The 15,131-nt window shown below is 42.9% G+C and overlaps 1 protein-coding gene across 1 annotated transcript; it reads right to left on the reverse strand.

Moving 5' to 3' along the window:
* Window positions 1-1,398: 1,398 nt before the first annotated feature.
* Window positions 1,399-13,735, reverse strand: LOC113160640 (C1q-related factor). The gene is made up of 2 exons (XM_026357996.1): window positions 12,609-13,735; window positions 1,399-1,652 (listed from the first exon to the last, which is right to left on the reverse strand). Exons 1-2 carry the CDS (start codon window positions 13,224-13,226, stop codon window positions 1,473-1,475), a joined length of 798 nt encoding a protein of 265 aa, XP_026213781.1. The 5' UTR covers window positions 13,227-13,735; the 3' UTR covers window positions 1,399-1,472.
* Window positions 13,736-15,131: the final 1,396 nt, after the last annotated feature.

The following is a 15,131-nucleotide window of genomic DNA, read 5'->3' on the forward strand; positions in this document are numbered from 1 at the left end:
ATAACTCTGAAAAAGAACGATGTCGCTATGGCACAGCACATGCTAAAATACACACTCACGCGTGCAACCACACGCGCGCGCGCGCGCAAGCAAGCACGCACGCACACACATACAGCACGCACAAACGTGCAGTCGTAGTAGGCCATGTCACTCACCCAATCAGTTTTGTTCTCAAGCAAGCTGTCAGGCCGCCATGTTGAGTAAATATTACCATAATGCCTGTGTGTCAGTGAATATGCAGCTAATGAATGGATGACATCCAGTGAAGCTCAGAGACACTGAAACTGAAAAGCTGTCCATGTACTGTTACTGCGCCTGAACGCCCCCTCACCTTCCCCAACACTTCTGATTCTTGTCTCTCGGTCTTTGTGACTTTCTCTCCCTCGCCCTTTACTTCAGAAGCTAAGATTTTCCACTGCGCAAAAATGCTTGGAGGTCGGCACAGCACAGAGGAAGAAAGAACAAGCAGTCCTCTAGTTTCCTCCGAATCGTAAGATTTCGCTTAATCACACAGCTGGTTGTGCCAAGTAGAGCATCTACATAAAACTAGAACATCTTAGAGACGATTTGAACTTTTAATCCAAACAGCAGCGGGACACTGTGTGTTTCTGAGAAGTGTGAGGTGGTTTGTGAGAAGGGAATCGTCTATATGAGATGTTTCTTTTTTCAGATACAGTGGAAGGTACAGTGCAGAATGTATTGTTACTCCCCACATGAACAATATATAGATTAACTTGCTGTACCCGGCGATAGGGAAAAACGCCGTAATGCCTTAGAATATTGACAGTCTTGAATTAAAGATTTCTTTTCCAGTCGTTCGATCGCTGATCTGCTTCACAAATAAACATCTCACAAATCCGCTCTCTCGGTCAAACATTATATCTTCACAAGGGACAAATATATTCTTTTTTAAAATCTCATTTGTGTAGGATATTATGCATGTCTACAAAACCAAAAAAAAAAAAAAACACAATCTAAGGAAAATTGCACGGAACAACACTACAAGTTTCAGTCAGTTGAGTCCGCTGACAGCACAGCTCACTGTTTGCCACTGTGGAGAGGAGAGGTGAGATCATCCACTTTTGCAGGGTTTTCATTTTTGTTGTTGATATTTCTGTGCAATGGAGCAGGGCTGAAGAGGAGAGACACTGAAAGCGAGGAGCTTCTGACACGTCTGCATTGTGGCGAGGAGTGCTGAAAAAAAAAAAAAAACAGCCCACTTCCTCCCACGCCGCCCGCCCAGCCGGCCCCTCTCAGTGTGTCCTCAGGAGCTTTGCATCCAGGTTTCGGCTACAGAGCCTGGGTGTCTTGGCTGATGGATACAAAGCAGAGGTGTCCGTGATGATGGAGGGAATTAGGAAAACTATGAAGCATTCCGGCTTTTAACACACACCCTCTCCCCCCCCTCCCCTGTCGTCCAACTCCTTTCGTTCGACCTCTTCCTGTCTGACTGTTTCTGTGTCTGTCTGTTCTCAGTCTGCGTAGAGGATGAAACCAGAGAAGGTGCTGTACTTGTTGTTGTTGCCTCCATGGGCTTTGCCTCCGTCCAGCTTGATGTAAACCTCGTCACCGGCGTCCAGATGGAGGATGACGCTGTTGGAGGCGTAGTCATAGTTCTGGTCAGCGTCTTGGGCAATGGCGCTGGCACGAACCTGGCAGAAGAAAGACAGAGAAACATGTAGGAGAGTGGAAGACTTGTTAGCAGAAGTACATGTCAGAACATTAGCTTAATTCATTTAGGAAATGCCCTAAATAGGTAGTCATTCTCTCACGGTACTTACACAGATTCTAGATAGATACACTGCAGTGTACAGAGCTCCCTAATGCCAGTATCCATTACTATAATGCACTGGAGGTATTTAGAGCTTGAAAGCATTCAGATCTCCGTAAAAGTAGAAATGCTCAGATTTGTTTAAGATGCCTAACTGTAAAAAGAAAAGGAAGCCATGACGTGTAAGTGTCAGAGTTTGTATTTACAGATTTTTCAGTGTCCATAAGGAAATAGTAAACAAGTGACTAAATGTCTGGATGTAGATTTACAGATTTAGTTTTGATCTACTCTGCTATTTAACTAAAAACTGAAAACAATGTGCTGCTGCTGCACCACAAGAAAGAAGAAGAGTGAATCTTTTTGGGAATTGCAAAATAAAAACTATTTCCCATAATGTGTTTTGAAATATTAAATCTTACATAAAGGTTTTTATGTTGAAGAGTCACTGAACACAACAATGGCCCAAAAAGTCCTTCATATTGATATTAGATCTACAGGATGAACCAGAGGGTCAATCAAACCTCGGGCTGCTCTGTCGGGCTGATTTATGGGTTCGATCAAGCCAGTGGTCTTTCACAGAAGATCTAACCTTGGTCCACAGAAAGAGAAAGTCTCTGAAACTGAACAACAGGGCTCTGTGTGGGGGCTTCTCATTGTGGAAGAAATGAATGAGAAATATAATTAAAAATAAAAATCAAGGACACCCACGGAGTATAAGCAGAAATATTTGACAACACATAGCTATGAGCTATATTTGTGGAGTGAGTTAGCATAATTGAAATGAGAAAAAGGTTGATTTAGTCTTTATGTTTGCCGATGTCTGGCTGTGTGTATTTGTTTGTACGTGCATGTCTGGCTGTAGCACATTTGGAGCAGTTTCTAAATAACCTGTCCTGGCTAATTAAGACCTGCACCACAAACCCATGGTCTCTCTTTCTGGGGAGGAAAATGCAGCCGCTGTTTAGATTAACAGTTGAAATGGGTACAACACAATGTTATATCTGGAGTTGCGTTTTTTTAAAGACAAAGAGGACGGTTTGTGGCCTCATCTTTGCCAAATTCAAAACGAAAGGGAGTGAGTGGAAACTTAGGAGACAAACTGTGAAGGTCACACTGTTTCCAACTTATGCAGCGCGTGCCTGTATCTGCTGAGTCACCAGGACTAATTAAATATGATCCTTCACTATACTTAAGAACTTTTCTGCACAGCTCTGTCTTTAAGTATTTTGACTGTGATTCCAGCACAGGGGGATTTGAAATTAAGACTACTGCAGCAATTGAGAATTGGATCTGCAGGATGGACTGTTATTAAAAAAAAAAAAGAGAGAGATCATGTAGCCTATGTAGACTGGGTGTATGCTCAGTGTAGTGGACAGTGTCACAGCACCATGAACCGAACATGCAAATAACCGAGAAGATTTTATGGCAGAATAATGAGAGGTTCAGGTCTAACACTTGGTAATGACCAGACAGCAATTGACTGTAAAGAATTTAGTAGTAAACTTTCATTTTATTTCCACTTATGTGCTTCACTCACCTAAATTATATTTTAAAGAATGTTTTAATTCCTAAATCCTTAAATTAAAAGTGAAAACTGGTACTTTAACTAAATAACCGTGTCCTGGTGTACAGAACTGAACTACTACCCAGAGACTCCACTGTACAGTATCTTACTGTTACTAAACAGTCACTAACAAGAAGAAAGTAACTTGAATAAATCGTTTACTCCTGCAGATGAAAAAGGAAAGCACTGTACATCATTTTAAGTAGCCACTAAGCCAATTAGTCACTTAGTGTGGTCAGAAAGGTTGAATCAAAATCAATAATTTACGTTCACTTCAAGTGTTTTCCCGTGGCTCATTATCGGGTCTCCAAAGTCTATTCTGGCCCTTTCCTGGCTCCGTGTTTGTCCACACAGCTTTAAATCAGGCCCTTTCTAACGGGTGTTGACAAGTTGGCCCAACAGGCAGCATAGAGGATGCCCAATAATTAGCTGGCATATTTAAGAGCACACACAACAGGCATATTGACAATTGTGACGAGAGGCCAGCTACTGACAGAGATCTCCTGCATAGAAAGCATCACTGTTGCCAAACCTCTCATATCTCATGGAGCCCGGATGAGTTCTCTTGACATTTAAATATATTAAAATATATTGATATTGTTTTTGTGAAATTTAAATCAGTGATTTAAATATTTCTTTACAGACTAAAGTGTTTTTTGTTATTGTAGACGGATAGATTCACTATAACTCCTCAGTCAGACACTGTTTAGCTCGACGTCTTTTTCTATGGATTTTGTTAATGGAGCAAAGTTTCATTAGGTATGTTCTTCCTATTATCTTCTCGAACATAATAGCATTCACTGTTGATACTAAATCCTCAGCTCATCTATTGTTGATTTTTAACATCCTGCACTTGGAAACATAAAAGCTTGCAGAGGATGTGCAGGGGCGTGCAAAATCTTATTAACATACCAAGTGTAAAGCATGGAAGAGCCTCACATATACAGTACTTTGCATTTAGAAAATTATTGGTTTAAACGTGTATATTTTCCAACTGTAATTGATACAGGCGTTAAAAGCATCTGATAGAAACCAGCAAACTCCTTAAGAGGAGCATTTGAATGTCTTAAGTGCTTTTCTCCTGAGCAACACAATGACAAACACACAGACGCACACCTGAGGCTAGAAGGGGTCATGAAATAAAACACACACGCACGCTCCAGCATCACCACTGTAAAAAGCATTTAAGTGGTAAGGTGCCACATCTGTGACACCTTATTTTGAACCTGACCAAACCAGACTGTTAACGCTGCATTACACGTCTCTTCACAACACTTCATCATAACCGCAGCGGTTGGGACAGCATTTCTGCAGCATTTCACCAGAAATCAACACTATTAAGTGCTGACACAATGTTTCTCTTCGTCTCTATTCTTGGTAGTGGTATCTGTTCAGTTCCCTTTATGACCATGATTCCACAATAAATACAGAGAACAACAGGCAGCTTCATATTTTTCTATAGTTTTATCATAAGAAAAATGTGACATTTCAATTACTTGTAGCTAACTCTCATCTCCAAATCATTATTATATGGTTATTATTATACGATTCAATGCAAGGAATAAAGCAATATTATTCTATTCTGGATTTCACCTAAAGTCCTCTTGCAATCCATCAGATGCTCAATTATGCTCTGAATTATTTACAAAGAGAAAAGAGCTTTTCTTTGCATCCTTCAGCTCACGGCATTGAGAGAGAGAGAATGAGAGAGACAAGGTTGACACTTGTTCAGCCTTCTTAACAATATTATTCTCAATGATTAAAAAGCACTATTTTGTAATGGGAGATGAAATAAATAAGAGAATAAGAGCTTTTCTAGTGAAGGAGGTACATTAAATGAAAAGATCAAGCAGTGGCACAACACTTTTAGGTATGTTTGTTCAGAGAATGGTGGATTTACTGGAAGATTTGACTGCATAGTGAGCAAAAAAATCTGTACTATCCATACATAGGCGTGGCATTCAGTAAGTAATTAACCGGTGAGACCCATAGAGTGACGATAAGAAGACTGAAAGCTGTCTAAAATGTTTTAACAACTTATAGCTCCAAAGAGCGGCAGTCACGTTGCTTTGAAATGTGCAGGTGCTGTAAAGGCTAATCTGGATAATGAAACAGAGGAGAGGTTTTAAGTTGCAGGAATAATATATGGAATATTGTACTTTTTTTTTTTATTATTATTGTTTATCTTCCTGATTAAATCTAGCACAGCTCATATCGATGTGCAAACAACACCTCCTGTTCTGATTCTGAGTTGCTGGCGTCCAGTGCATATTAATATGATATGATGTGCCCTGAGCGTGCAAAGTCAACACCATCTTATTAGAGGGTTACTGCTCTGGGTTGTGAAGGGGGAGTGGGTGATGACGGCTCAGGAGGATTTGTCAGTAGAGATTTTAATGAAACTTTATCAAAATATTTGCTCTCAAGGTGTTCACACAGAGCCAGGGCACCTCTGGCAATGTCACCCATGTGTAATATAGCTTAAATTATTCCCTTCACTCGCTCTTGAAGGAGCTAAATTTACGAATTCTTCAAGAACATTTTTTGGGGGGAGGGGAAGATATAAATATAAAATATTCCTTTAGCAGAGACAGATTGAGAAAAGCCCTGGTGAGAGTAAACTTCCCAGAAATCCTTCTAGTTCTTCCACAGTGATATTTTTGTTTTGTTTTTGTTTCTTTGCTCTAATGGTTTTTATCCCCTTCTGAGACTAACTGCTGCAGTCTAGGCCTCCTTCGTTTGCTTTCAATGATAAGCACGCATGAATAAAAACTCTCACTATTTTTGAAATAATGATCAGGGAGCTCCTATTGGAGCTATTTTTCCTTTCTTTTTCTTTTTTTTTAATCTCCTCTGCACACAAAGAACTAGTTAGGCATATGAGCCAGAGGTTTGAAAGCAGGATACAGCCAATGTATAGCGAGAGATGAGCAGGACAAACAGCCAACTGGCAGTGCGTGACCTTGACACAGAATATGTAGAGGAACTTTGACAAGACAAACAAAGCATGAGGCTGTAAGCGCCTGCTCCAGCGATGGTAAATGAGGTGTCAGGCAACGTTGTCTTCCTTGTGGCTGCTCGTGCGTGTTTGCATCCGTCATATCGTCAACATGATGGTTTTGATTGAATAATATTGTGGAGTCACAGAAAATTCACGGCTGCGTTCGGGCTTAATAGAATGTGTGCCTGGAAATAAAGCGCGGCTTCTCTTAAGTTATGCTGAACAATGTATTACTGTCACAGTAATTTTGGTGTTTATAAAATAAAGAGAATAAAGTTTCAACATACTGACTCAGTGATGCGGGACGTCTTCTGCAGCTTTTATTTGAAATCATTTTTACACTGTTTTCCTTCAGCAGCTGCAGTGTACGGTTGGCTGGATTGCTTTTATTATAAGCCATTAAGATACTGTTTATGAAAATCATCACAATTTGAAGTTTTGTCTGTTGTGTATGGAGCAGTAGGATCCTGTAAAGTCTCACTGGGACATTGATCTTATAAAAGGCTTTGTCACTGTGACAAGGACATGTGTCGTGGCTGATCTGACAGGGATTTGTTGACTTGCTGTTGAGCCTCCATTTTGGATCAACGAGTCTATTGGTCCTCTTTAAATCAAAGTGTACTGCAGTCTAATTGTGTTTGAACATTCCAGCCGTGAACGGCATGCTTAATGGCAGCTTAGATGGCTTGCCACCGCCACTGAGCCTGGTCCAACTTTTCACTGCGCCACACACACACACACACACATCATAGTGATGGAAAGACATACACTTGTGCACGCACATGCAGATAACATGAGATGCAGTGTTGGGGGAAAGTCAGAAAGCTTCGGGTCATTCGTGTGTTACAGTTTTATTTGTCGGAAGAACCTAAGTGAAAACATGATAAGACGAATGAAATGGTAACAGAAGATTTGCCATCTGTCTGACAAGAGTACAAAAAGGCCTCCTGAATTAATTTCACCAGCTGTTCTCTTTGGACCTGCTCAACCTCCTTTGAAAGAGCACGATTTCCTGCACAAACCTATGAAACTGCTTACAGTAACGCTCCGGGTGAGTCTTATATCAGTTCGTTATATCACCTGCACGACTCACACTTGATCTAAATTTGCAAAAAAAAATGTCAAGGAGCCAGAGCATTGCAGCTCTGCCATGGCATAAAAAAAAGGGATGAAATCAAGACAACTTCTGCCAAGAGCCATTGAAAGAGGCTTGTCAGAGGGAACTGCAGTGGAAAAAAAGAGGAATCAACTTTGACCTGCAATCCAGCCAATCTTTTCTTTCTTGTGTCTGACTCATCACGCTCAGTTAATTACTGAGATACACAGTGCTGTGTGCCTCTAGCACCAACACCCAAACCACAACCATGGCTCGCAGTATTGTCTGCAAAGACAGTTTTACTGCAAAAATGTTCAACCTCCGTTCACACTAATCCTTTTTTTTTCCCAGTGTGCTTCCTAGTAACCCTGAGGCAGACTTTCCTTTTTTTTTCTTAACTAAAAAAGACTCCTCTAAAATGAGGCAAAGTGAGTGTTAAAGCATCAAAAGAGAGACAGCTTTGCTATGACATCCATTTTTCATAGTGGGACAATAGTTGATTGTCTTACCCATATGCATTTTCACGGGGGCAGGAGGTGTTAACACATTGAGTTATGTAGCAGACTGTGAGTCATTTCAAGCCATTGACTTGCTGCTTTCCTGTGAAGAGGGAGAGGATAATTGTGGGTATCACTGAAGACTGAATTCAGGGGACAGCTAAATGTCAGGGGCGTGGGGAGAGATGGAGAGAGGGATGTTTGCATAAGAGGGCCAGGGGCACTTGTCTATCTCCCATATGGCCCTCATTATAATGAAGGAGCCTTGTGAGTCAACACCATAGCATCCTTGAGTCAGCCAGCCACAGGAGACAGTCCATAGCCTATTTTAGATCGAATGTTTTTGGTGCTTCAGTACATAAAACATTATAGCTGTATTTCATGAGCTAATTAATACGAGTCGCTAGCACAGTGAGTGTGTGCACTGCTGGGCTCCAATAGCTCTCTACTTAAGGAGGTCAGTGTAAAATGTTTTAAAGTAATTGATTTACTACAGACAAGTAGTGGGCAGTTCTCTGGGAAGTTTTGAAACTTCACCAATAAATGATAGATTTTCTTCCCTGTGCTTGCAGATGACAGCCCGATGTCATCTTGACATTTCCAATCTGTGTGGTATTTCCTAACAACATGGGCCAATCTTCATTTAATAGCCCTTGCACCTAATTAGGGCAGCTCTAATGTTCCACTCGGCAGAGTGTCAAATGCAATGTCCAATTACACAGCAGATCAAGGCCAAAGGCCCACCTCCACTACCTCTCAGGCTGATTACAGAAGAAGTGCCATGATATACATCACACAGAAAGAAACGGGTCCTGTCAGAAGAAGGAAAGCGACACGCAGACGTGCACGCGCACACATGTACACATACACATAAGGGGATCAATACCACAGGCGAAGAGGTTGAGGGACTGAGGGTGGCTCTCTCAAACCCCGCCTGTCTATTTCACACAGAGTCTCTCTGTTGCACCAGGCAGACACACAGAGGCCTCTCAGTGCTGAAGTCTGACCACGATGAAGAATAGCAGGTCAGAGCATTAGTGGAATGTTAAAATCAATCAAGTCGAAGTATTGCTATATATGCTCCTGTTACCGTTCACATTTTCGTATTAATTGTGAATATATATTATATATATATATATATATATATATATATATATATATAATCTTATGATGTAAAAAAATCAATAAAGTGAAAAGCTGCTGAACGGATGCTCTTTTTGTTATTCGCACCTTTCATTAGAACATACGTCAATAATCAAACAGAGCAGACCTTCATCCAGATGGCTCAGCTCCCCTGTTTAATCTTGGGATTGACACCACATGCTAAACACAATGTGTGGGTTTCCTCTGGAAACACAGCCGCAGGATAAACATAAACAATTGCGTGTTCATGTGCACCGGAGCTGAAGGACCCCCTGGAGGCATCCTCATGGGCGGAGATGGACTGGAAAGGTGTGACAGGGAAATGGCACGCGACTGATCTAAGATGAGCAACACTTTAGGGTAAAAAGAATTATTTATTTTTGAAGCGGGGCAAACTCCAAAATAAAGTCTAAGAAAAGGATAAGATGCAGTTTAATTTATTCAGTTGTAGTGAAATGCATCACTTGAGAGCAATAAAGAATACTGATGGCGTTGTGTGTTACCAAATCGATCCCATGATGCCACAATCCGAATTTTTGTTGCTTTTTGAAATTAACTTTTCCCTTTAGGATGTAAACTTTCTGCTCCTTTACAAAAGTGAGCTCCTCTAGACCTGACGTAGAGGAGAGATGGAGGGCAGTGCACAGTTTGGGGTGTGTGTGTGTGTGTGTGTGTTGGGGGGAGGGAGGGGGCTGTGTATGTGTGCGCATGTGTGAATGTGTGTGTATGTGTGCAGGAGACTGCAGCAGTAATTGCTAGGAAGGAGCCATGTGCACGAAGGACATTGAAGCTTATTAAAGGAGGAGACAGAGTGATTATTCACTATGGTCCTCTTGAGAGACTGACGCTGAAGTCATTGCTTTTAATTAACTCTGAAACGGTTTGGCGGATTAATAACAATATTAAGAAGGGAACGGTGAGGAGAAGCGCAAACACATCTTGGATCTGATTCAAGCTTTTTAATTACAATTAAATGGACTTGATAGCACAATAGCACAATAACTATGTCGTTCCCATCCTCTCTTCTCTCACCCCTTTCTAAGGTGTCCAATAAATTTGTCTTCATTGTCACTGCTGTGTCTCTCAGGATGCGTCCAAAAACAGGTTAGAGGAAAACATTGATTTATTGGAAAGCATTTAGGATTGGTTGGAATAGTTTGGCTGGCGAGCAGAAGAACAGACAATGAAGAAGCCAAAAGAGTGTGTGGAGAGGAACTTGGAAAGCGGATAAAGTGCGCTGTGCTGAAAATAGATTCCTTATTTGTTTGTTTACCAGGAAGCTAGTTTTTTTGGTCTACTTTAAAAAATGTCAAAGTTCTGGGGACAATACTGGATTTTTTTTTGTGTTCTCTCTCTCTCTGCCAAGTGAAAAGAGGGAGGTGGGGGAAGAGGTAAAGTAACCCAATGGATGTTGATGTTCCACACAGCTAGTGGGGACCCGTGGAGAGGGACGAGCTGGAGTGAAACTGCACTGCAGGACCTGGAAACCTGCTGCTTCACTAAAGCCAAAAGATGATAAAATACTGGTATTGTCTCCAATTCCCTGGCCTCCCCTGTCCCAGCTCACAGTAAAGCTTTTTGCCGCCTTAATGAGCTGAGGAGAGCACCAGTGTTACTGTAGGGGCTTCAGTGTGACTCGGCGCACTTCATCAATGATGTAGCATAAGTTGGCCCAACATTTATAACCATTCACAGTCATTTACACAGACCGAGGCTCAGGGGCCTGTTTCATCAGCCGAGCACACAAACTAACAGACAGCACAGCAAGAGGGCGGCACGCGTTATGCATAAGCTGCGTATAGGACAGAGGAAGACGGAGTAAGAAAAGCAGTTACCACTTTATAAACATTACATGTATCTCTGGAGATGCACACTGTGTGCGTCTAACTTAAGTACCTCCACACCCTCCTCTTGGGAGCACAATGAAGCGGAAACAGAAGGCGTTTTATAGGAACATATGTTCTTCTTCCCCTATTATATATCAATGCTTTTACGCCCACCCATAAACATTACTGTTGAGTGAGACATTATATACACAGAGCGCTTGCTGTAACTCTCTTTTCCTTGCTGGGGATGAACTTGGGGAGGTTAAAGGAATTAACCTCTAGTTGCCTCGACAAAGCTGCAGGTTCACGCCACAGAGCCAGTGCCAAGTGTTATTTTATCTCGAGTCCAGCTAAACACCTATCGCTGCATTGAATGTGTAAATATTCCACTTGACAGAAACATTGAAAACTTAAGATTTATATTTTTCTTCCAGCCACCATGGAAACAGGTCAGAGAATCATCTTGGCTGTGAGCTTAAATGACAGCTGGAGGATGAGATCTTGTGGATTGTAGAGATGTTTATGATTTATCTCATGCTGCTGCAAGCTTTCTGTTCTGCACAGCAGAGCACAGCTCATAACGGGGAATTAGAAATGTTCATGAAAGGGACCACACACTGTAACAGTGACAACCCCTTAACCTGAGCAGCTTCTTTGTTGTGTTGTTATCTTATTGTTTTTAGTGTTTGTCATGACGCTGGACAGAAACACATATAATAGAGACTCAGCATTCCCCGGCAATGATGCCTGCACTGTCACTATTTAAACTGTAATTCCACATTTATATTTATAGAGGCAAAAACTGTTTCGGAAGCAGTTTAGAGGAAAAAAAAAAAAAGATCAGTCGGCTGCAAACTACAACGACACATATTACAAACCTGAGAAGACCCTCATGGGCGCAAAATACAATTAATGTTCCATTAAAATTATGCATAAAAGAAAGCGAGACCAGATCTTGTTGACGTCCTAATGGCTCTAACAGGACTTTATCCGGAGGATTTGCGCGGACAGGTGTGGTCTAAATATTCTAGCCCGAGTCAAATTTTTTAATATTTCCCTCTCCCCTCTTTACGCGTAGTCAGAGAAATCCCACATAGTGTAAAGGTTTTATAAAATGAAACTACTACTTATAATAATAATAAAGTCTGCTCAATTTGTTTTAGGCTATTACAAACTTTACGCACAACAAAGCTATAAAACATATTATCTCGCGGTTTGCATTTCACCATCACTCCACTCCTCTACACGATAATAATCCGACACAAACTTGCACTGATTTCCTCCAGACATGAATCCCAGTCCAAAAAGAAACGGGTCCTAACTTTACTGCGTAAAAGGCAAAGAGACCGTCTCACGCTCCCTGCTCAGCGCAAACTGCGACCGTCCTTTTGGCTCCCGAGACGCGGCAATGTCAGGACGCATCATGCGAAGTGGGGACGCTGTCTGCGACCAGTCAACACATCTTTATCTCCGGGCGTGCCGTGTGCCACAGCTGTGCGCTTTGGAGGAACACACACACACACACACAGATGCGCACGCTTTCTTCACCGTTTCACTTTTTAATTCACTGGCTTTTTTGAGCTGCTTTTGGAGGTGCTGATTTTTAAGGGAGAGAGAGTGGGAGAGTGGGCATCGGAGGAGGAGGCAGGTATGCTCACACCGTGGGGATGAAACTTAAAAAAAAAAAAAAAAAAGTTTTACAGCACTAACCTGGCCATTCTTGCAGAGGTCTGCCCACATGCTGGTGCCGTCCCCTCCTCTCATCAGCACATGGTAGATGAAGAAGTATGTGCCTGGTATGCTGCAGATGAACTTGCCTGAAATGCCATCATAGTTGTTGCCCAGATTAGTGACCACATCGTCAAACTTGAGGATCTCGTAGCCTTCGTGAGGGTTTTTAAGCCCTGCGTAAAAGGCCACCCGAGGCACCGTGCTATATGTAGCTGTGCTGATAGCTCCGGTCCCCCCTAGACCCAAAATCCCAGTCCTTCCTTGATCCCCTCTGTCGCCAGGAGGCCCAGCTGGTCCAGGTGGCCCCGGTTCTCCAGGTGGCCCAGGTGGTCCGGGAGGTCCAGGCTTGCCTGGCCTGCCAGGCTTCCCCTGTGGTCCTTGCAGTAAGGTGGACGGTGGAAGCACATTGCTGTGGTCACTCAGCGCCTCTGCCTCCGCCTGGAGACCGGTGGAGCTCGTGCTGCTGGCCGGAGTGCCCTTGTTCAGGTAGGGGTCACACACCATACGACAGGTGCCGAGCATCTCATAGTGGTTGGCGTCTGTACCCACAGAGCTGACGAGCACAGGGATGAGGACCACCAGCACCAGGACCAGCATAACCCCTACGGCAGCCGCCACCAGGGTCTTCCTCCCGATGCTGAGTCGGGGAAGGGGCTGCGCTGCCAGCGTGGGTCTCCCGGGGGCGGAAATGGTGACTGCTTGGTGTGGGGAGCCTGTCACCGTGGAAAGGGACCCTGAGATCCCAAGAAGAGTTGCAAGAGGAGCGGCGAGTGTGTGAGGGTGAGACAGAGACCCACATACACTTGATACACCTCACTGCTCTACTCAGTCACACTAAAGTAGGCAATCAGCCACTCACACATACAGAAAGACTTAAGGAAGCCCAGGCACACACAGGGAGACATTCAGCGCATACTTACAAGCACAGTCTGACTTGTGAGAAGAAGCAAGAAGGATGCAGAGCCCAGAGGAATGAAGTGAGAGACACAGAGTGAGACAGACAGAGAGAGAGAGAGAGAGAGAGAGAGAGAGAGGGAATGATGAGAGTGGGTGAATGTGAGAGATACACTGCAGCCACTGGTCCTGTGTGTGCATGTGTGCGTGTGTGTGTATGTGTGGTGAGTTTGTGGTGCCGGATTCTCAGGCTTGGCTTTTTATACGGCGATAGCGGCGGAGCCCCCCCCCCTCCCCACCCGACCCCCTCCTCCCTGCTCCCTCATCGAGTGAGAGGTTGGTGTGGTTACGTCCCCTTCTCTCTCTCCAGCTCACTCAGAGGAAGGACTCTCATCACATTTCAGTTTTTTTCTGCCTCTCTCCTGAGCCACACAGGAACCAAAACAACCCCCGTGACCATCTCGATCCCCCTCCACCAGCCGTCTCTTTTCCTCCTTGCTTTCCCCCCTTTTCCCCCACTTTTACTGCCATTTCTCACTCCCTTGCTTTCTCCTCTCTCTCATCAGCATCCAGCCTCTAAAAATAAAGACGGAGCTGTGGAAAGACAATCTTTTTTTTTTTTCTTTTCCTGGAGGTGGGTTCTGAAGATTCATGTATATGTGTACAAAGACACAAGACAACATTTAAATGTGCAATGCCAGGAAATGCTAGCAGCTTCTCAAAAAAAAAAAGGTGCTAATTACAAAAGTTTATGCCAAGCATGAACTCATAAGCCAAACTCAACTGTAAAATTCAAATGAAAAGGCAAGCACACACACACACACACTTTTGAAGGGTAAAGTCAGCTAATCTATGCTTCCTTTAGGGGCCTCCAAGATTGTCACTTCTGTTGTTGTCATTTTATTCCCCTCTTTGCCTTTCCCAGTGTCAATAACCTTGTTTCTTCACCTCAATGCGCTGACACCAATTCTTATTGGTGCCTTTTTTTAAGTATTGATTTCATGGGTTTTATCAAATTATGGGTCCTGGTTGGGTGGAACAAAATCTATATGCAGCTGTGATATCATTTGTTTGACATTTTCATCCCGTAGCAAGAGTGATGAATGGAAAATAAAGCAAATGACAAAGTCTGTAAATGGCAAACAAACATAGTCGTTACATGAAATGTGTGTTTGCTAAGTGGCCGGCGTTCTGTGCTTTTGGTCTAACGTAGTTCACATGTATGGACTTTGAGATAGATGGAGAGAATATGGCATTTCCATGTCAATGTGAAGAGCCAGCTGGGGAAAAAGTGTTCATGTCAGCCTCACAGAGGCAATAGTAAAAACAGCAGAGGCGGGCATTTTCTGGCTTTGAATCACAAAACTGAAGCCAGTACAGCTGCTGGCTCACCACCACACACAATCCATGGATGAGCAGTTCAAGGTCACAGAAATCTAAATTATCAGCTGCATTCGCTCAGCTCAAGATGATGCCGTCATGTCAGAAAACTCAACAACGTGTGGTGATTTTTAATGGCAGATATTACATTTTTTTAGAATTATTTTCCTGTTATAACAGGAACACGGCTTTGGATAAATGTGCCTTTAAGGACCAAAGTTTTTAGTC

Source organism: Anabas testudineus, chromosome 8 (assembly GCF_900324465.2).
Source record: "Anabas testudineus chromosome 8, fAnaTes1.2, whole genome shotgun sequence".
Taxonomy (NCBI): domain Eukaryota; kingdom Metazoa; phylum Chordata; class Actinopteri; order Anabantiformes; family Anabantidae; genus Anabas; species Anabas testudineus.

Excerpts from the sequence above, each read along its gene's own strand:
- LOC113160640 (XM_026357996.1), bottom strand. The coding sequence starts at position 13,226 with ATGCTGGTCCTGGTGCTGGTGGTCCTCATCCCTGTGCTCGTCAGCTCT. Across the intron at positions 1,653-12,608 it reads ACCTCTGCAAGAATGGCCAG|GTTCGTGCCAGCGCCATTGC; the intron begins GTTAGTGCTGTA and ends TTCTTCTGCCAG.